This window comes from Anser brachyrhynchus, assembly GCF_964034855.1.
Source record: "Anser brachyrhynchus genome assembly, chromosome: 7".
Classification (NCBI taxonomy): Eukaryota; Metazoa; Chordata; class Aves; order Anseriformes; family Anatidae; genus Anser; species Anser brachyrhynchus.
The window spans coordinates 12,381,879-12,402,210 of NC_137701.1; the positions used below are offsets into that span (position 1 = coordinate 12,381,879).

Sequence of the window (20,332 nt, forward strand, 5' to 3'; positions counted from 1 at the left end):
TTTCACTGGGATATCTTTGTTTTTTTTCTTCCTACAGTTCCCGTATACAGGCACTTGCCAACATGCATCTGGGACCAGGAGGGAGATTGGGCAGAAGCTCTAACAATTTTCCTTCCACAGATATCACGACACACACATGGATGTAGCAGGTGAAATATCACATCAGACCGAAGGCACCAGACGACAAGAAGATCAGCAACATTAACACAGGTGGTACTATAATTAACTTTTTCTTTTTATTTACACCACAAGAATAACAAGTTGTCATAATGTGGTACAAAATACTGGACTCCTAATAAAGTTGAAATTGAAGTCGGTACTGTCAGAGAAAGACACCATTGGCCAGTAAAAAAAAAAAAAAGAGAAAAAAGAGAAAAAAATGAAAACAAAAAACAAACAAAAACAAGAATGAGAAAAATATTCCAACTCCACCAAGTAAAACAAAGGACCATCAGAAAATTTAGCACAAAGAATGCTACCATCACTTAAAGTAGGGTCCATACAATAAGAGTGAAATTGTGTCTAAATTACAGCGTAAACTGGTAGCTGCTACCAATGGTGACGTCATACTGAGCATGTATAGGTATAAAGTAGAATATAATATAGTTACAACTTTTTGATACTACATATCTGTAATAAGCTCTTGGGTGAATAATGTTTCAACCCCTCCCCCCACTTTTATATATATATTATATATATAAGTTTGTCATCCTCATAAATTGGAAAATAGCGCCTCCACTATGGAGCACAGAAAAGTGTTAATTTATTTTCTTTCAATAGGATACTTTTTCATCAATATCAAAGACAAAGAGAAGATGAGCTGAGAACGAGCCCAACTTCATGACAATGAAGAAACATGTTTTCCTTTTGATGTAAAGTCTTGTTTTAAACCACAGTGTTGCACAGTACACGACTGTTTAAAGTGAAACCTAGCAATACATCATGTAAAAGTAATTTTAAAAAAGTTAACACAGCTGTGCTGAAGAGTTAACTCTTTAAAGTCCTCGTCATTCATCATCTTAGAAGTAATGACTACGTGTTGACAAAGGGTTGCATCCAACCTCCCCACCCAGCCAAGAAATTAAAATAAAATACCCAACCAAATTAAAAAAAAAATGACACAGGCAGTTAACTTTGTGTGTTCTGCGTAGTTTCCCTAAAAACACTGTTTCCACATAAATACAATAAACTCTATTATTGGTAAGTCACAAGTGCTAGATAAACGTCTTTTTTTTTCTTTTTCTTAAAATGAGAAATGTTTAAGTAGTCCTTTTTATTTACTCTTTTTTTTTCTTTTTAACAATAAAAAGCACAATTTCTTAAGTTCAGTAAGACGCAAAAAAATGTTCCCACTCTCCTTCCTTGGTGTGTATCTGTGTGGGTGCGTGTGTGGGTGCATGCGTGTGTGACAAAAACGTCCCAACTTTAGTCTCCGCAAATGCCACGAGAGGAAAAAAAAAAAAAAAAAAGGAAAAAAAGGAAAAAACACATTTTTTTTTTAATTTTCAAAGCTGCCAAGTTTGGCGTGCAAAATCTGTATACAATATAAAGACATGCCAACCTTACAGACCATGCAACCTCAAGGTGTAGGAAACTTAAAAAAATATATTCATATATATTTATATATATATTTATATATATCAATGCCCATAAAAGACGTGGGCCCAAAAAGTTTACAAAAGGAAGAATGGAATGAATACATGACTGCGACTAATAAAAAAGGAATGTTCCGTATCGAAAGTAAAAAAAAAAAAAAAAAAGGAAAGAAAAAAGAAAAAGAAAAAAGGAAAACCCAAAGGAAAACCAAACGGTTACTTGTGTACTGCAAACCGGGCCCGCTCCCCTGCGGCGCGGCCACGACCAGGCCGCGCTCCGCGCCTCCAAGATGGAGGCCATGATGGCGGCCCAGCGGCCCGGCCTTGCTGGCGGGGCCGCGCCCAGCCGGCGCGTGGCAGCGGCACCTGAAACGAGGAAGCTAACGGCTCAAAAAGGTGAAAAGAGCCTCAAAAACTGAGGGCTCCTCTTGCCCTGCGCCCGCGGCGGCCACCGGGAGCATCCGGGCCTGGGGTGCGGGCACAGCAAGGAAAGAAATCCCCGTGATCTGGACTCGGGAGGAGACGAGCTCTAAAGGTCTTGGGAAGTCTTCCCATCCCTGGCAAAAGCTCAGTGAAACGATGTAAAGAAACGAACACGGCATCCTGAAAGCAGCGAAGCGGCGCGCTCTTGAGTGTCTCTGGCTGTAAGAGAAACCAGCTCGGCGCGGCCGGCGGCTCTCGGGAACACGAGAAGGTTTGCCACAACCGAGAGTGAAAATACAAAACCGCCAGGAAGACCTGACAACAGAAATGATCATGTAAACGTGGTTACTGCCCACAGCTTATAAACGGCTAAAGGAAAATTTAAAGTACGTCACCAGATTCCACAGCCAGATTAATTTTAGATCACAGCAGCAAAGTGGTCATTTGAAAAAACAACATCTGCAGGTACGCCGTGTTTTGACACGGGAAGGTTATTTTCAGAATACGCTGAGGATGGTCCTAGTGACCAAAGCTATTCGTGAGTTTAAAATGTACTTGGGTCTGCAAAACTCAAATACAGTAGTGTCTGGTTTTTCAATTGCATTATAAACTGAGAAACAAAACAAAAGCCTCTTGCATTTGCTCACATGTATGGTATGCTTCAAATTCCTTCCACAAGCGAGTCCTGAATGGAATGAAAACAGCCCCTTCAAGAACTGGAAAATAAGTTACTAGAAACGACCCCGTCAGTTGTCATAATAACAGAATAAAATAAAAATATACCCTTGGTTGTTCAGACGAGGGATCTGTGCTATCCTACACTGCTGTAAGAAGGTACACGTGTCAATCCGGTCTCCTCTAAGCTGTTCAGCTCTTCGAGCCAGGGATTAGCTGCTTCTCCTAGGGGCCATTTTCCAGAGGCGACAGGGAAATCCAGCCAAGGCTGAAGGTTCAGCTCGCGCACCGCAATGACCTCCTCGGAGAAATAACTTAGGAAAAAGTCCTTCAGGCAGCTAAAGTTGCGACTTTACCGGCAACGGTGATTCGGAAAGAAGAGGAGAGAGAAAGTACGTGGTGTGTGTGTGTGTGTGTGTGTGTGTGCGCGTCTGTGTGTCTGCGTGTCCGTGTGCGTGAGAGAGAAAATGCCAGTTGTCACACGAGTGTCTGACAAGCCTTCCATATGGTAGCTACTAAAGCCGCGTGTAATCCTCACTACAATCCACATGGAGGATAAATACATCACCCATTGTAATACTACTATGTTTAAGGTAAGAAAACTCCTTATTTTCTTTACATAGCTACTATAACAGAACTGAGGAAATATACAGTCGGTGGTATCATTATACAAAAGAGCCCATTGCATTCCCTCCTCCTCGGTAAACGCACGCTTTCCAAAAATAAACTCTGACAATCTGCAACAATTCCTTACGCCTGCAGAAAGCTGCTCACTGTACAAAAGACTTAAAGGGATGGGGGGGAGAGGGGGAAGGAAGAAAAAAAAAGGAAAATAATGTACAAGCAAGAAAAATGGGAGGAAAAAGGTTTAGACGCTATTGCCATTCAGAAACAAAACCTGCCAAATAGAAAATAAATGTCAGATTCACACAAACAAGGCTTCTTTAGGGTTTTGTGAAATATTGATATAAAAATTAACAGCAAATTCATAGTCTTTGCTATAAAAAACTCATTTTTGTTAGAAAAGGATCACAACTAAAAACCTTAAATTAAAATACAAATGTTTAGGGTAGTTGCCCAGTGGCTAACGTGTTGGCGATCTGAAAACTTTCCAACCTGTCGTCTGAAAGTCCTCAAGTTTCAACCTGGATCCTTTTCCAAAAGCACCTTTACGTTCCAATTCACAAATCTGTCCCTAGGGAGCTTTCAATGGCTACTGTTATAGTATGCATTTATTACATATATTTTTCTATAAATGCATTATAAATATTTTATCAATAATTCATAGGAATCCGGTTTCTAAGCTTGGAATACATTTGGAATATACATTATACACATATATATATTTATACCTAACAATTTAAGCAATATCTCATGCTAGTTGCTTTTAATAAAAAGCATTCCAGTCTTAAACCTGCATTTGTGTCTAATACATGCTTCAACAACCAAATTGATAAGTTCAATTACTAGATAATGTAGAAGAGAGAAAACATTTGAAAATTTGATTTTAAAAATGGTTGAATTTCAAAGACCCAACAGTATTTGCCACTTTCTTGGCAACTACCTTAATTTTTTTTTTCCTGAAACAGCAATGAAAGAAAACAAAACAAATCCAAACTTGTAGACAGTTTTTGGAGACGCTCTGTTCAGCTGATGCCTGCTTCCCACCATCATGCCAGCACAAGCCAAAAAGTCTTCCTTCCTGATGGCAGTTCTTGGCTTTCCCAACCAGAGGAAAAATATTCACGAACTGCTGTGGTTTTTTATTTTTTTGTGTTTTTTTGTTTTTTACTTAAGGCATTGTTCCTCAAACTTCAAAAATCCAGCTGCACCAAATCCATCAATTAAAAAAAAAGGCACAAACTCATCTTCAGATGGCTTTGGAGACAATAAAGCCGACTCCATCTGGGCTACCGTTTCCTCTTTTGTGTTTCCCCCCTCTCTTTCCCTTTCCTTTAGATGTAAGACTAGTCCTCTTTCCCTGTCCCTCCCCATTAAAAATACACCATCTCACATTGTTCTGGTTTTGACAAGAATGTCGTTGACTCACAGGCAGGCAAGAGCCATTTAAAAAATCCAAGAAATGAAACTACAAGATGGGTTGAGTGGTTCAAGCGGAGATTGCTGAATTGTGGGTAATCAAATTGTAAGCACCAGTTTTACATTAAGGTCTTTTTGTTTTATTTTTGTATGTGTTGTTGAATCTTTGATTTTTACTTTTTGGCAACTCTGCCAAAGACTTCACGGGCGTCGTTCCCCTTTCCGCTCCCAGTGAGGACCAGAGGAAGAGTGCCCAGCGTGTCAGTCCTTTGCTGCTCTTCACCAGCATTTTTCATTTTCAGCAAATATATACTGTAGACGCGTATAGATATGGAGAGATTTTTCGGTTGCTTTGTTTTACACCTGGTTGTCCTTCTGTATTCTGGAAAAAACCATGACAGGACGCAGGAGTAACAAGAGAAAGCTTCTTGGCAGAGCTTCAAGACGAAGACGAACAAACAGGAGAACTCCAGCTCAAAGATGAATGCTACAGGGGAGGTTCCTCTTCCATGGGTTCATCATCAGGTCTGAGTGATTTCGCAGACAGGCAGGGAGGAAAGTGGGGAGAGAGAAAAGATGGTTGAGCGTGACAGAGCGGGACAATTTGTGGTGCTATGTCTCACACCTTATGTTCCCACCACGTTCCCACCAGGCAGATTTTGCCCAGCTGGCTGACCTGGAATTAAAACTTGCCTCCAAGAAGTTTTTACACAACGTGTTTTCACTTGTGCAATGTTAACATTTTTTTTGTGGCAAAACCTATTTCCTCTGTTTGTCCAAAACCACGTTCCGCTCTGACTGGAGCAGAGATGTCAGGCACTGTGTGCACTGTACTAAAGTGCCACACAGGGTACATGTTAGTGCTGTTCTTTTGCAGTCCAGGTCTTTAGAGAGCCCCTGAAGGGCAGGAGATGGGTGAAAAGCACATGCAGTGGTTAAAAGGATTAACCCAGAAGGCTGCCCACCACGGCTCCCCCTGAGCTGTGGTGATAAAAGAGAAGGAAAGCAACTCACCGCTTCTCAGCTGGCTTCACGCCTACTGACAGAGATGCCATGGCCGTCACCGTCTCTGCCTCCTCGTTCTCGCACTTCTGTGCCTCCACCAGGGAGTAGCCCACCGTGGAGGCGTAACGCTGGAGTGAATGCCAATACTTGCCTGTGGCAGAGGTAAGAGGCGCAGTCAGGGCATCTGCACCATAACGGGTCGAGCACCGTGTTCCCACTTCTCCAGGCCCAGCAGATGGCTGGGAACTGACTGGGGAAGACTCATCCTGCCTGTGCAGAACACCTTGAGCTGCACTCAGTGTCACTTCCAGGACTGGCTCGAGGTCCCAGGGCAGCAGGGGAAGCCGCAGGTGGAGGCTGGCTCCTGGGAACACAAGCCAAGGGAGTCCTGGCTTGTGAGGCAAGGCTAGGGATATCCCTGCAAACCCTCCGGCCCTGGGCGTGTGCCCTGAGCATGGGCTTGGAGAGGCAGTGAGATGGCTTCCCTCCATCGCTCACAGCTCTTTGCCATGAGCTCTGACACCCTCAAGATGACTGACACAATACTCATAGTTTATCCTGACGGTCAAGCATGCTGCTGTGAGAGGCTGCTTTGTTCTCCACACACACGAAAAAAAGCCAATATACTTCCTATATAATAGCAAAAGTGACTGCTAAGGACTGCCAAAGCTCCCACTTCATGCCAAGTTGCTGTGTTAATAGATGGTGCTGCAATTCTGCTGTCTTAAAGAATTGCTTTTTGAATAAATGTTTACCTTGTTTGGTTGTTTGAGTAAGCATGCAAACAGCAGCACATTTTTTCACCAGAAAACAGTGCAGTGGAACAACCTTCTATTTAGCTTATTTCTTGGATATAAGGCATAAAAACCCTTGTCCATACAGAAGTACTAAAAATGGAGGAGGCTGAAATAACAGATTTCCACAGCTGGCATCACACAGGTTGCGCAAGGATGTAACAGCTCTCCAAGGCTGGGAGATATTTTGTAGGGGAGCAGACACAAGAAAGCAAAATTTTAATCCAAAACATATTAAGAACATTTAGAAACATGCACCTGTGTATTCCATAAGGACACCTAAGATATCAAATCAGGGCTGAATCACTGTCTTGCAATGAAAGATGCTCTTCTGCTTTGGCTAGGGAAGAATTGTGGGAGGCCGAAACTGGATTTTTGAACAGACAAACACAGAAGGAGTGCTGGAGGTGAGGATCATAGCTGCACAGAGGTGTACAACACCCCTCTGCCTTGACAAAAGGGGGCACTTAGGTGCTCAAAAATTAATGATGTTTGCTTTTCACTTCAAAATCCTTAGAAATTTTTGATCAGAGATAAAATATATGAGAGGGAAGGATGCAACCGAGATTTGGACTGGCCATCTGAATTTAGTTGCTAACTGTCAGGTTCCTGCTATGCTTTTTTGGGCAAATCACTTAGGAATAAAGAAGCTCAAGTTGCATTAATTCTGTATGGCTGCAGTTTGTTATGATGAACAACCTTTTTCGGTGAAAAGAGCATAGAGGAGGCTTCAGGGCATCAGAATAAAAGGTGTCCTCTTGGCTCCCAGGTAGGACAAGCAGAATTTGCTGGTACCCAAGAAGCCACAGCAAAGCCTGAAAGCAGGAACCTGTATAGTGAGGCCAGTGGATGGGGAGGAGGGACTTTTTTTCAAACCTCTTCAGTTCTTCTGTGCTGGACAGCAGACCTGAGGGTCTTACTCAAAGCCTCTTTTCTAAATTGCTGTGCTCAGTTTTAATCACTGTCTGACTCAAGGTGCTGCTGAAGTGTCACATTGCTGCTCTAAACACTCAGTCTGCAGAGTGGCTGCTAGAAATGGAATTCTGATTCCTAAAGTTACTGGGCATTTTTAAGTGGGAGAAATGTTCCGGCCTCTTTTAAGCTCTACTTTCTCCCTAAAAAATGAAGACCAACCCCCCTTCCAGTTCTGCACCACAAATGTTTGAAGCAGGAAGATGTCAAGACCTAGCACAGCGAGATTCCCGTGTTATTCAGGCTCTTTTCACTCCCCAAGAATGTCCCCAGGAAACCTTCAACCACAATGACTGTAACCTCCCCAGCTAAACAAACCCACAAGATTAGCAGCTTAATGCAGCACTCTTAACTTTATCCCTATCCATTCTTAATTAATGGATGCAACAATGCACAACGAGACTCACATTAGTCAGAGATACTTGCATTGCTTTTGAAGAGAGAAACACACATGCTAAAGTGCAGGACAGCCTGTCCTCTACAGAGATTTTAAGGGTCTTACTGCACTAGTTTTAATACTGATTTCCCCAGTGAGATCAGAACAACTTGCAGAATGACTGGGATGCCTCCCAGCTTGCTTCACCTTCACTGACACAAAGTTTTGCATTTAAGAGCTCCAACCCGTACCAGCAGAACAGCAGGCTGTGAAGGCAGGTGCACCGATACAGTCCTCTCTCAAGAGCCAAAGCATCTTCCTGAATCTCCTGATCCCCGTGCATCTCTACTGCACGTACAGTAAGACCAGTTTGCAGCTGCCTAAATCCAGTTCACTGTGCAGTGACCACCCGCAAACTAGGATAAGGGCAGGCAGCAGCCTGACGCTGAAGATGGAGTTGCCAGGATGATGAAGAATTGGAATGGGTGTCCTCAGGGCAACCCATCAGGGAACCAGCTGGGTGAACGGGGCTATACTCACTGTGTATCTCGATTACTTTCTCCATTGAATGCACTGCATTAGCATTTGCTCTCTGCTGGAAAACCTTTTCTGGAAGAGGGTCAAGCTGGGGAGAGAGAGGAAGAACGAAGAAATGTTATCACAAGCTAGAGACCAGGCATTAAGCGTGATTTAGCAAATAGCTCTGCGGCATCAAGCCTCCACCCCATTCCCCTGATCCCTATTATCTGCCCTTAGTTAAATATCCAAAACATACAGACTTCCTAAGTGCTCTTGCGATACAACATGCAGCCTCCCCCAGCCTGACACTCCTCCGCACACACGGAGCGCCGCAGCTCCGCCGAGCCCAGCAGCTGGGGCTCTTTGGAGCGAGCCTGCTGCAGCCGGAGATGAAGACTGCAGAGACCAGAAAAATAAGGCAAGTGATGCTTGCCGTTTTCACAACGCATTTTTTTAAAACTATTGCTCTGATCTACCTTTTTGCAAAGCTTTCACTATTAAAACAATGACATGAAAATAAAAGGGACTTAAAAATATGGTAACAACCACACTTCTTTCTTTCCTCTAAAGAAATAAAAGGGGTAACTTTTAAATTCTTCCTAATACCTAATCCATTATTGACTCTTAAGTGAAAAAAATCTGTATCCTATGAGTAAATAGCCTAATTTTGGTACAGAGAAACAGAAAAACCTTGCTTTAAAGTAACACTTGGCACGACTGTAACTTCAGAGTCACTGGTGATGCCTCTTAGTAGCTGCTGGGCTACTCTTTCCTGGTCAGAGCAACATTAAATCCTTATGTTAATCTTTATAAAAATTTGCCTTGAAGATGGCAGTAAGGATAGTAGTTGGGCAATAAAATTTAGTCTTTTTTGATGCTGGCTTCTTTCTTTTGCTCTTCATACAAAAAAGAGGACAGTAAGAACATGCTGCTGGTATTGAGACTTTCGATTGAAAGATGACAAAGAAAGCCTCCCAGAAATGTGTGCATGCACACAGCAAGCAGGTATCTTTCTGGGCTTGGATCCTTTATGCTGTACATGCAGATGGCACGTGTTGTGTCTGCCTACAATGTTTTCTGGTTTGCTCTGCCACACATCCCAGCTTCAAGCGTGCTGGCAAACCGAACTAGTGTTCAAAATGGGTGCACACACGTACTGCTTGTTCTCAGATGTCCCTCTCCTGCCACCAAAGAGAGTCACCATTTCAGGAGGTTACAGACCTCCCAGCTCCCTGTGCATCGGCATGGACAAGGGCACCTGCTGTGGCTGACTGACCGTGCATCCAGAGCTCCCTTCAGAAACACCTTCAGGACACCACTTCTCATTTCCCAATCCCAGCAGGGCTTTGTGACCAACATGGAAGGAGCTCTGCCCATATCCATCCCAGCCCTGGCAGCCTTTGGTCAGTACAGGATCAGGGAAACAAGACTGACACACTGACATCTGTATCCCCCTCTGCCCTTCATGAAGTTATTAAACCTCATGTTGAAAATATGCTGCCCGCTTCGATTCTCATTTGGCAAGAAACTTGGGCTCAAAAAATACCTCAACCAACATAGTTATTACTAGATTTTTTTCCCCCCAAGGAGCAAGAGAAGACCCTAAGATACATCCACGTGGCTCCTGCCATCCTTTGGAATCAGCAGAAGCCTTTTAACGCTGTGCAGGCACAGCTCCGACAGCAGGCAGGAGCATGGGCTGCCTCCCTCCGCAGCACTAGCGCATCTCCCCAGGAGAGAAGGCAGATCTCCAGAGCAGATCAACCAACTTATATATATATAAAAATAGAATAAAGATGATCAAAATTATGAAAAGATCTTCCAAGGGAAGGAGACTGGGTGATGTTGTGGATAGTACTGATTTCCTCTGGAGCAGCAGAGGCATCTGCTTAGTAGGTGAGGATGTCTCAGCAGAGCAGCTCTACTTGGCTCACAGACATGGCCAATGGCTTGGATTCAACACACATGAGCTCAAGACATCTTACAACCAACTCAATACTCAAGAAATAACTTTCAGCAGAGCTGCTTCTCTCCAAGCATATTTTTTTTCCTTTTTTCCCCCTTCTATTTTTTTCCCTCTGGTTCTCCATAAAGAACATGAATTCATCACAGGTCTCCTCACAGGACGCTTTTTTGGGTATCCAAAACAAGAAATGTTCACAGCTGTTGACTGGCCAAAAATACTCGTCAATGCCCATCCAGGAATACTCCTCAGCAAAGAAGCAGCCACAGTTTAATAGTTAATGAAACTATGGCAAAGTTTAACTGCAACTCCTGCTCAAAGCCAAGAGAAGCTCCAGCCAAGAGATTTGCTCTCACAACCACATGGCAGCCATTTGATAGGTACTCCATCAGGTCTAGAAATTGCTCCATTCCACATTTAATAATTACAGATTGCACTTTTTTTTTTTTTTTAAATTCTCTACTCTAAAAATAATTCTGGCCGAGACTAGCTTCTGTATGACATTAAGTGAAGGCAGAAGCTATTCCTGGACAAATCTTTAAGTCAGAGCTTTCTAATGCCTTTCAGTTGATACTGACATAAAGCACACAGCATCAGGCAGCTTAGCCATGTGCTATTTCACAGATGAATCATTTCCATCATACACTACTTCTCCTGAAGAACACTCACAGACAACTGCCTCACCCATCACTCTCTTGGAAAAGGAAGGAAATACCGCTGGGCATTAAGCAAAGTTTTTAAGCAACTGCTTATTATCACCTTCACGTTTGTTCAGGATGTCCAGAGTCACGCCGGACACACCTCTGCTACTCGTGCAAGAAAAACAAGACAGTCTTTGTAGCAGGGACTGGCAGTGCTCCCGAGGCACAGGAGCTGCACACCCTGCTCTGGGCATGGCGCTGGCACAGTGTTCCGCTGCCAAGGCCACCGATGCTCAGGCGTTTAAATAGCAGCATCGCTCCCCGGGAACAGACGGAGCAGAATGGGCATCGTTAGCATTAACAGATCCTCGTGCATGATGCCTGCCTTTGATTTTTTCAGCTGCAGTCGTGCTAGTTTTGAACAACTAAATTTGTAAGTAAAGCAACCTACATACATTTTCAAGCCACCTCGCACAGCACTAACTCATTTCACATTAAAATAATCTGCTGCAAAGCTAAAGCTCTGTTTTAATTTCCTGGACAGTTGGGAACAAGCCGGCTCTTGCCTTTGCATAACGCTTTTCCAGAGCGGGAGTTTTGATCTCTGCCGGTGAACACAGACGCTTTGGGGACTGGCACCGTTCCCCTCATTTCCTACCACTTCCCCGTGTAACGCAGCCACCTCTCTTCAGTGAGCAAACCTCCCTGCAGCCCGTCGCCGGCCGCAGCTGGCTGTCCATGTGCGTGCATGCAAAATTGTCTAACACGCTGTATATCAAACTTCATCAAAGGGCCGCGGGACAAAGCAACAGCAGTTCCCTCCAACTTCCTTGCATTAAAAAGATTTTATAAAAGACCTTGATAAAACTAGTATTTCCTGCTTTTTGATGTGTGGGTAAGAGAACATTATCATGGTATCTGTGCAGTCTTATAGCCCACCTAGGAAAAGTGAGCACAGGTCCATCTTTAAATATTTAAAAGCGCCTCATAGCTGTCCTGATTTAGTGATTAAAAAAAAAAACAAAGATTTTTTACCTTTAAGGATCAATGTTCACTCTGCTAAATGAAAACACTCAGCCAGTTGACAACATCCAAGCTCTCGTGAGTGCTAAGATCTCCCCGAAGCTACACCCTTCCAAACACGTTCATGGCTCGGAGCAAGTGCTTATTTATTGCACACAGATCCTCACACCACATTGTGGTCACCCGCCTGCATCGTAGCAGTACATTAAGCGAGGGGAATGACATCTTTCACATGTTATTTCCTCAGTCTCTCCTTCAAAGTGCATCCTGCCACTAGAGCTGGCTGTATCCAAACTTGAATGGAGCTGAAGGGATTGCCTGTATGGACAACAGTGCCATCACCATCACCTTAAGAGAAATAGGAGCTGTAATGTAAACCCTGTTCCTTCTATGCTGATGTAGCAGCTGGCTCCTGAGTTTTCGGCTGTCCCGAGGACTAAGCACAGCCTGGTGAGCTGGACCATGCTGAGAGCCCTATCAGAACTGTCTGGCCAAGCACAAGGAATGGATGCTCTCTGGATGCTTGGAGATGGGATGCTGGATGATTGAAGCAGATGCTTTTTATGAAACCCAGCTGTTTTACCGCTGATCTATTGGTCTGATTACTGAGGCTTCCCCAGGCACTGTTGTCCCTTCACAAAGAGTGTGGATATTGTGAGACAAAGCACTTCTTCAAAGAAGAGTCAGCAAACATAGGAGAACTGCACCTCCATGCAGATCCAACCTCCCTACTCCAACTTCCCAGACCCGAGAAAGGCTGATGGTCACTGAGTCACTGCAAGCCTGCTGAGGGCTCACCATCAGCCCCAGAAGTCAACTACTCCTGGAGGCAGACTTAGAGCTGAAATACTGCTTGGCTTCTCCTCTCTGTGGTGCTGCACCTTCAGATGGTGACCACGTGGCTTCCATCAGTTCCTGCACTACGGCATCTTCAGCAAAGGGCGGAGATGATAGAGCCTGGTTGTGTTCTCCACAGCAGGTGAAAGCTTTAGGAGGAACCTCCATCCTCCACTGACAGGCAGGAAGATTTCTTGCCTTGTCGATGAGACTGCTGCCTTCAGAGGTCTACTGTGTTTGAGGTCATCTCAGCAGACTTTTCATGTCCTGTTACACTCATCACAGCCTTTTGAGACTTGCTCATTTGCACAGGGTGCTCAGGGCAATCTCTTAATTAAAAAGGCAGCCTAAAAAATGCAACCACACTAGCCAAGCCCTGGGTTTCTCAGCCACGTCCAACTTGAAATCTGTATGGATTCTCTCCCATAAGGCTGCATTTCTTAGCTATATGTAGCCTAAAGAATCGCACTGTGCTGCTGTTTTGATGTGTGTCACCAATCCTCAACAATTGCATTGAACAGCTTCAGAGTCCCTGCCACACCATGACAACTGCAGCAGATAATGAACAGGGACCACGTCCATGGCTCCGGCTGGGAGAATACATGCTTTTCTGAGCGAGGTGAAATTTTCCTAGGTGTAAAATTAATGCAAGGCATTTTTGCAGTCTACTGTGTCAGCCCAAGACTCAGCCATTTGGATGACTGTGGTTGTCCTCCATGTGGAGAACACGTGTCCAATAAGAAGGAGGCCTGACCCAAACAAACCATTTGCTCATACTCACAAGCCCACAAATTATAGAGAAATATGCCCCTTGAACAGAAATGTATGCAAAGGTACAGACACGGCAGATGCACAAGGTCCCCAGTCTGAGATTTTGCTGCTCCAACTAATTGCCGTACTTACTTGCTGCAGTATTTCTGCAGGGCATGAGCCTGAACACCTTGAGCCCAAGCCAGGTCAAATGCCACCACTGGGAACGTTTCAATTATCAGTCATGCTGGAAGAAATGGTGCCAGCTACAGTGGATGCTAATAGCCATCCTCCTGCATCAAGAAGGATGGCCAAGAGGAATCTGAATAATTTATTCGTTAATTCCACCGCAGCAAGAACAGGAAGAAAAGCTGAAGTATCTGCCTCTGTAGGAAAATACCCCGACTTCCCCAGAAACCAAAAACTAGACTTCCTTTTTGTACTTCTCTGCCTTGCTCTTATCTTGCAATCAAACACCCTGGCCCTTCCTGCCAACTTCTGTAACACAGTTAAGGCTTTTTCAACACAGCAATGTGCATTATGTAGAAAATATAATGTCAAGGAAAAATACAGTAGAAAAGTGTCAAGCAAGCTGTCCAGTGGAGAAAGTAAGCTGAACCACTAGGGAGGGGGGCTGCAAAGAAAGGGGAAGACTTGGACAACTACTTCAGAATGAAATTGAACTCATCAGTCATTTCCCTAGAAGCCCAAAGCAAACTACTTGGAGAAGGAATAAAAGCAAATTCTTAGTTATTTCAATCCTTTTAAGGTGCGGATTGCCAAACAAAGTTAGTTATAAAAATAATATAGCATGTGCTCATTAAATCACCCTGTCTCCTTCAAATGGAAGGACAAGAAACAATGAGAAAAATTGGGCAGATTCCCTGTTTTGGAGAGTAAGAAGCCCAAAGTCAATGCCACAACTGGAAACTCCGCAGGACGAGGGGGTAGAGGCTGAGGCACCTGGAAGGTGCCACCAGGAACACCACCATGGCCTTCTGGTGGCATGTTTTTTGTTTCTCCGTACCTCGTTTCCCAGCAAAGCAGAAACACATGCTTCTGAGGCATCGCAAATGGCGGTCAGGTCGTGGCCTCCTTCGAGGGCCAGGACGACGCGGCCTCCGGCCAGGCCCATCAGCTGCTTCGTCAGGTACCCGAAGCCTGTGAGGGGAAAGAGGAAATGTGAGAGAAGGGCAGAGGTTGTCGCTGGAATCAGGCTCCTGGCAAAGGATCAAAGCGTTATAAAAAGGAATTACATCATATTAAAAAACCACAAGGGATCCGAGCGGACTTAAACGCATAATATGAGCCAGGTTTGATTTTCATGCACTCGTTTCAGAATTCCAGCCACGCTTCCCCGCTGGAGCGACGCGGGATGGATCCGCACCCCGCTGCCGCTGTGAGCCTCCCTGCTGGAGGTTATCCGGGCGAGGGGCACCGCAGCCCCCCAGCAGCCCCCTGGCAGCCCCTGGGCTCAATGTGGTGGCAGAGGCCACCCGGGGAAGGGGAGGAGGAGGACGGAAGGAGTCTGCTCTCGCCCTGCTGCTTGAGATGCGAGAAGGAAAAGGCGATGCTGAAGAAGTTGTACGGGAGGCACCGGGGGAGGAGGGCAAGGGGAAACCAGTGAAATTGCTGCCGGTGCTCTCAGTTGTGATAGCGGCATTGCAGCGCCCCCGAGACATTTGACATCCAGTCCTTAACAGACATTTCTTCCCATATATAATATGCTATAAAAATTCCTGGGGCACTGGGACTTTGATCATATGACACACAATACATTTCTACCCTTTAAACAAAACAGAACCAAGCTGTGAGGATTTAAAAAACATGTCCTCAAACCAACCCTCCCCCTCAAAAAAAAAAATCCAAATGAAAGAGAACCCTGCACATTTCTACCCTCACCCGTGTTCCCTGCTTTTTATTTTGCAGTGTCTCATAGCCCCTGCAAGTGCCTTTGCAAACTGGCAAGTTAACAGCCAGATAAAAGACTCATGGCTGAGCATGTAACACAGAAACCAGCCTCACATTTTGAGAGAGTAGCACAACATGGGAAATACAACAGGCAGGTAAACAAGAGCTCTTTGTTACGAAGTGTTTCTGGATATCTTAAATAACTTATCTTGTAAATATATTTCACTTTATTCTTGTATGAAGTTTATAGGTTCAGCTACCTTGCAAAGGTCTGAAGTTCACTGTACAGACTAAGTTTCCTGACTGAAACAAACTCTTAAAAAATATCCTTTGGCTTTTGCAAGAAAAACTGTTTTCCTGAATGACCCTAATTATACAGTGCCAGACATATCCAGCATTGCAAAAAAAGGAGGCGTTGTGTGTGTGTGTATGTGTGTGGAGTTGAGTGCATCTCCTGTGCAATGCAAAACATTACAGATGCAAAGCAAAAGGGACGTTTTTGTGGACCCATATAATTGTTTCAAGGATAGAGAAAAAAAAATTTGGCCCAAATTTTTATTAAGGTATCCTAGAGGAAGAAATGTATGTCTACTAGCATTCAGAGCAGGGGTTTATCTGTTTACATCTGGCATTGCCTCTTTCTGCAATTTTGCATTAAAAAAAACATAACTTTTTCTAATTAAGCAGCTGTCTTCCACCAAGATATGAGTACAAGTGACTTGGTAATTTCCTTGAGTAATTTATTTGCACTTAAAAGTGAAATATGCAATGCTCCAAGATAACAAAGGCTTCAGCCAGACTAAAATATATACCATGTAGTGACAAAACAAAAGCAAATGCAACAAAAAGTCTGAAAAAATTGCCATTGAAATAAGGTATTTGAAGGCAGACTCCCAAAAGGCAGAACCTGGATATATTGTAATTTGGCCCCCAGGACAGCAACAATTTACACCAGTTTCAGATCTTTGCTGTTTTTCAATCCACAACTTACATTTTGCCGATAGGTTATATCCTCCAAGAGGTGTAGGATGGCCTTCCACCGCATCAAAACCAGATGACACCAGCACAACATCTGGGGCAAATTCGTTGGCAATGGGCATTACTACCGTTCTGCAACAGAATTGAACAATGGCAGACGCGTTACTTTGGCTCTCAAACAAACACAGGAACACTTAAGCTATCTAGAAAATGGTTTATAAAGCCTCGTGTTGTTTCTCCACAGTAGCAAAGTCCATTTCCCTTTTAATTAGCAGATGAGAGCCTGGCTGGCAAGAAACTTTGCAACACCACACCACACAGTATAGTTTTGAAGTCAATATCCCTCTCTCGTTATTTTTTCAACACGGTTTATTTTCTCCACTGACAACCTCAGGTTTTGACCAGGGAAATAACTTGCCATACATTGTGTTTTCCCTTTGTGATCGTATCTCGCTTTTCGTATGTCAGGGCTAAGGAGAAAATAAGAGGGCATCTGGCCCAGACTGCAAAACCACCTGGAAAACCTGTCCTACAGCAACCTCGGTGTGTGGCACTTGTCTCCTAGCTACAGCCCTGTGCTCCTCCTAAACATCTCCATTAGTCTTGGCAGCATCTGCAAAGCCATTTATTTTTTCCATGCTGCACTTTTCATTACCCATAATGAAAGGCTGGGGATGTCGTGGTGCAGGTGAGCGCTACCCTTGCCACTGCATCGTGCAGCTGTTTGGGGCACTGCCAGCCTCGAGTCCATGAACTTGCTGCTCAGCTGGCCCACCAAGAACCAAAACAAAAGAAAGTCGACAGTGCTGGATGGTTACCACAGGCAGTGAATGAGCTTTAACATGCAAATATCCAGCCCAAATACACCCAGCTCCAGTTTCCCATCCTCTGACATTTTGTTCTCTAAAAATGGATTAAATTGCTCAGCATCTGCAACCTACTGCCTGTTAAGGCCAGTATTTAAATGAAACAGGAGGTCCATCTCTATGGTTTCTCAGCAAAATGCATCTTCATCCTGGTTTCTCTCTTCAATCTACTAAATTTCTGTTCAAAATCCATGAGGTTGCAAACACCCCATTTCCCACGTCAATATGCCAACTAAGCGAAAAGGGAAAGTTCTGCAGAGAGCAAGTAATTGCTTCTTCATCTAATCACCCCAGCACAAACACAGCAGAATTGAAATCACAGCAATGAAAAAAGTGAAAGCAACAGAGCTTCTGAATAAACATGACAGTCACACAATCTTTTCTGATTAACAAAGCCTGTAGCAAGCACTCTTGGATAAATACCAGCTTACACCGGGGTACACGCATCCATGGGCTTGAAAATAATTTTCAATTTTTGGATCAGGCAATGATAACTGCAGGAAATGGTGGAAAAGCAAGGAGGTGCACAAAGAGGTGTTAATCTCAAGGCCCCCTATATACAGTAATATTTTCCAAATTATGTTCTTTTTCCCTTGTAAGTTTACCAACCCAATCTTGGAGATACCTCTCCAGACCTTGCTATCAGCTGTAAGACTAGGGAATCCTGAACAATGCTATCTATCCCTTATGGTACTGAAGATGGCAGTATTCCCTGTTTCCCTGTCCTAGGAATGGCTACTGCCAAGGTTAGCATTCCAAAGCATGAAATGAATTTATATACCAAAACACAACCCTCTGAGTATCTTTGTAGATGTGACAGCTTCACCTTTATTGACTACAGTGGTTACAGAATGCTCTGAGAACAGAAAAGGTGTTCCTTTATTGAGTGTAGTAGTTATTGGGTGCTCCGAAAAACAGAAAGACCCCAGGAAGGTCTATTTTGTGCTGAGATTGCTCAGGTGCTATCAAGACATCCACAAAAGCTCACATCTCCTGTTACATCTGTGTTAAACAGCCACACGACATCTGCTAGTGTCAGCAGCTTTGGTATTTGCTCCGAGACCGATCTCATCTCAAGCCATTTTGCCCTCTGCACAGTTTAATTTAAGGTAGTATTACCATCTACCATGCAACGAGCCACTTTGAGTGGTAGTCAAACCCATCATGGAGTTTCCATTGCCAACACTGGGCAGAGTCCCCGTGCGGGCAGGGACACTGGGTACATCACAGGGCTGGTTCAGATGCTAAGACACCGTGCAGCCGAGAAAACCTTTCAAACTTTAATTTTTTGCAATCTTCCTGCTTGTCAGTCTCACTGCATAGAGACACAGAAACCTATGCAAAAAAAAAGGGACCTTATTTTCTTTTCCTTGTTACAAAAATAAAGCAATTCTCTGCTGGTGGTTACAGGTTGCAGAGCTTTTAAGGCAGCATTCGCCTTCACTGTACTGAGAAAGATTTTAATGCTTACAAAATCTGAAAGTGGAATTTTAATTTTTTCCTCAAATGATTTAATTGCCGTATACATTTTGTCCTCAGAGAGATTATTACATAAGGAAGACAAAAGAGTGTATTTTCCTGCTGATGGCTTTTCAGTCGACAAAGCCCGTTTAGTGAAACCCACAGACACTTTAAGTAGAAACCACCTCCTTGACAAAGGACTAAAACAGCAGTTTTGAAGCAAGTGCACGTGGCAAAGTTTTTTTTTTTCCCTGAGCTTTGAAGTACTGCTGAGCTATTTAATTTCTAACCCAAGCAGAACTGCTAAAATCATCAATTTTTTTTTCCAAAGCTACGATACGATGAGAGCTGCTAGAACCTCAGCTGCTGCGCGGCATCACCCGACGGAGCAAACCCAAACCCGTGCATGTGTCTGGCACCATCCAGCCACCAGCACAACCACGGCGCCACCAGGTTTTGCTGGCCAGGTCCAAAGGCACCCGAAGGAGATGCGCGGTGCTCAGCTGAGAGCCCCAGCACGGCGAGAGCAGGTCGGAGATACCATCTAGTGGCACAGACACCACACAGGCAGCTCCGACTGCTGGAGGTGAAACCCATCCGGAGAAATTTGGGGAGAGAAAAAGCAGTGCTTGCTGGTTAGACGTAAATCAATCAGTTTTCGACAACAGTTAAAAGAAGCCTTGCTGAGGATGTCCAGAGGACGGGGTGACCATACTGCAACAACAGGCTGCCCCCTGCACACAGCTTCATTTTAAAGTGATTATTAGTGCTCTGTATGCAAAGTAAATTTCTACCTGGTCCCTCAAATTTTTAAGAACTGTGAGCAGCAGGGTCCCCTGGCTCCCCATCCAAGAAGAGCCACGGGAACAGACAGACCGACAGAGGCTGCCCAACACGCAGCTTTGTGCCCAGGGGGCCAGGAGATGTGTGTGCTCGGAGGCTGCCGAGACCCACAGGAGTGCCAGGGGGTATTGTGTCAGATCAAATAAGCTAGGTGATGCTTTCAGTGCCATGACTGCCATGCTCATCCAAACACAAGAGCGCTGTCAAATCCGGACTTGAAACTTTCCCTTCGTCCGACTCTCATGGGCTGCTCTTTCTGCTGACTTCCTCCTATTTCCAGTATTACACCAGCGCTCCAAAGCCCCAGCCCCAGCTCTGTTTGACACTCACCCATACATATGCAGCTATATCTTTGCCCAGAGAACGTTACCCTGGTCTGAATCAACACATGGTCAGCGTGACGGCGCAGAGCACATGGATGGAGCTTCGGAGGAGCTCCAGGCTTTGCCCGGGGCTACAGCGTGCCCTCCTGCCTCTGTGCTCCCTCCTTCTTCCCTTTTAATTGAAACAAATGAGACTCACATGTGAAATTTTAGGACTGAGGCAACTGAAAGCCCAAATGAACCGCTTTCAAGTGATGTATTTCTGAGATTTCATCTGCGGACAGCGTTTCAGGCACATTTAACTCAAGTCTTTCGGTTTTGAATTTTTCTTGTGCAC

The 20,332-nt window shown here is 44.4% G+C and overlaps 1 protein-coding gene across 13 annotated transcripts in view; it reads right to left on the reverse strand.

The window, feature by feature from the left end:
- Window positions 1–215: 215 nt before the first annotated feature.
- HDAC4 (histone deacetylase 4) overlaps window positions 216–20,332 on the reverse strand; it is a 252,357-nt gene continuing 232,240 nt past the window's right edge. For all 13 annotated transcript variants that reach the window (XM_080599463.1, XM_080599474.1, XM_080599469.1 and 10 more), the window contains 5 exons: window positions 16,516–16,634; window positions 14,641–14,774; window positions 8,421–8,505; window positions 5,748–5,889; window positions 216–5,260 (listed from right to left, as the gene is read on the reverse strand). In XM_080599463.1, coding sequence (XP_080455589.1) covers window positions 5,221–5,260; window positions 5,748–5,889; window positions 8,421–8,505; window positions 14,641–14,774; window positions 16,516–16,634 — 520 coding nt within the window. In that variant the 3' untranslated portion in view covers window positions 216–5,220. The remainder of the gene's footprint in view (window positions 5,261–5,747; window positions 5,890–8,420; window positions 8,506–14,640; window positions 14,775–16,515; window positions 16,635–20,332) is intronic.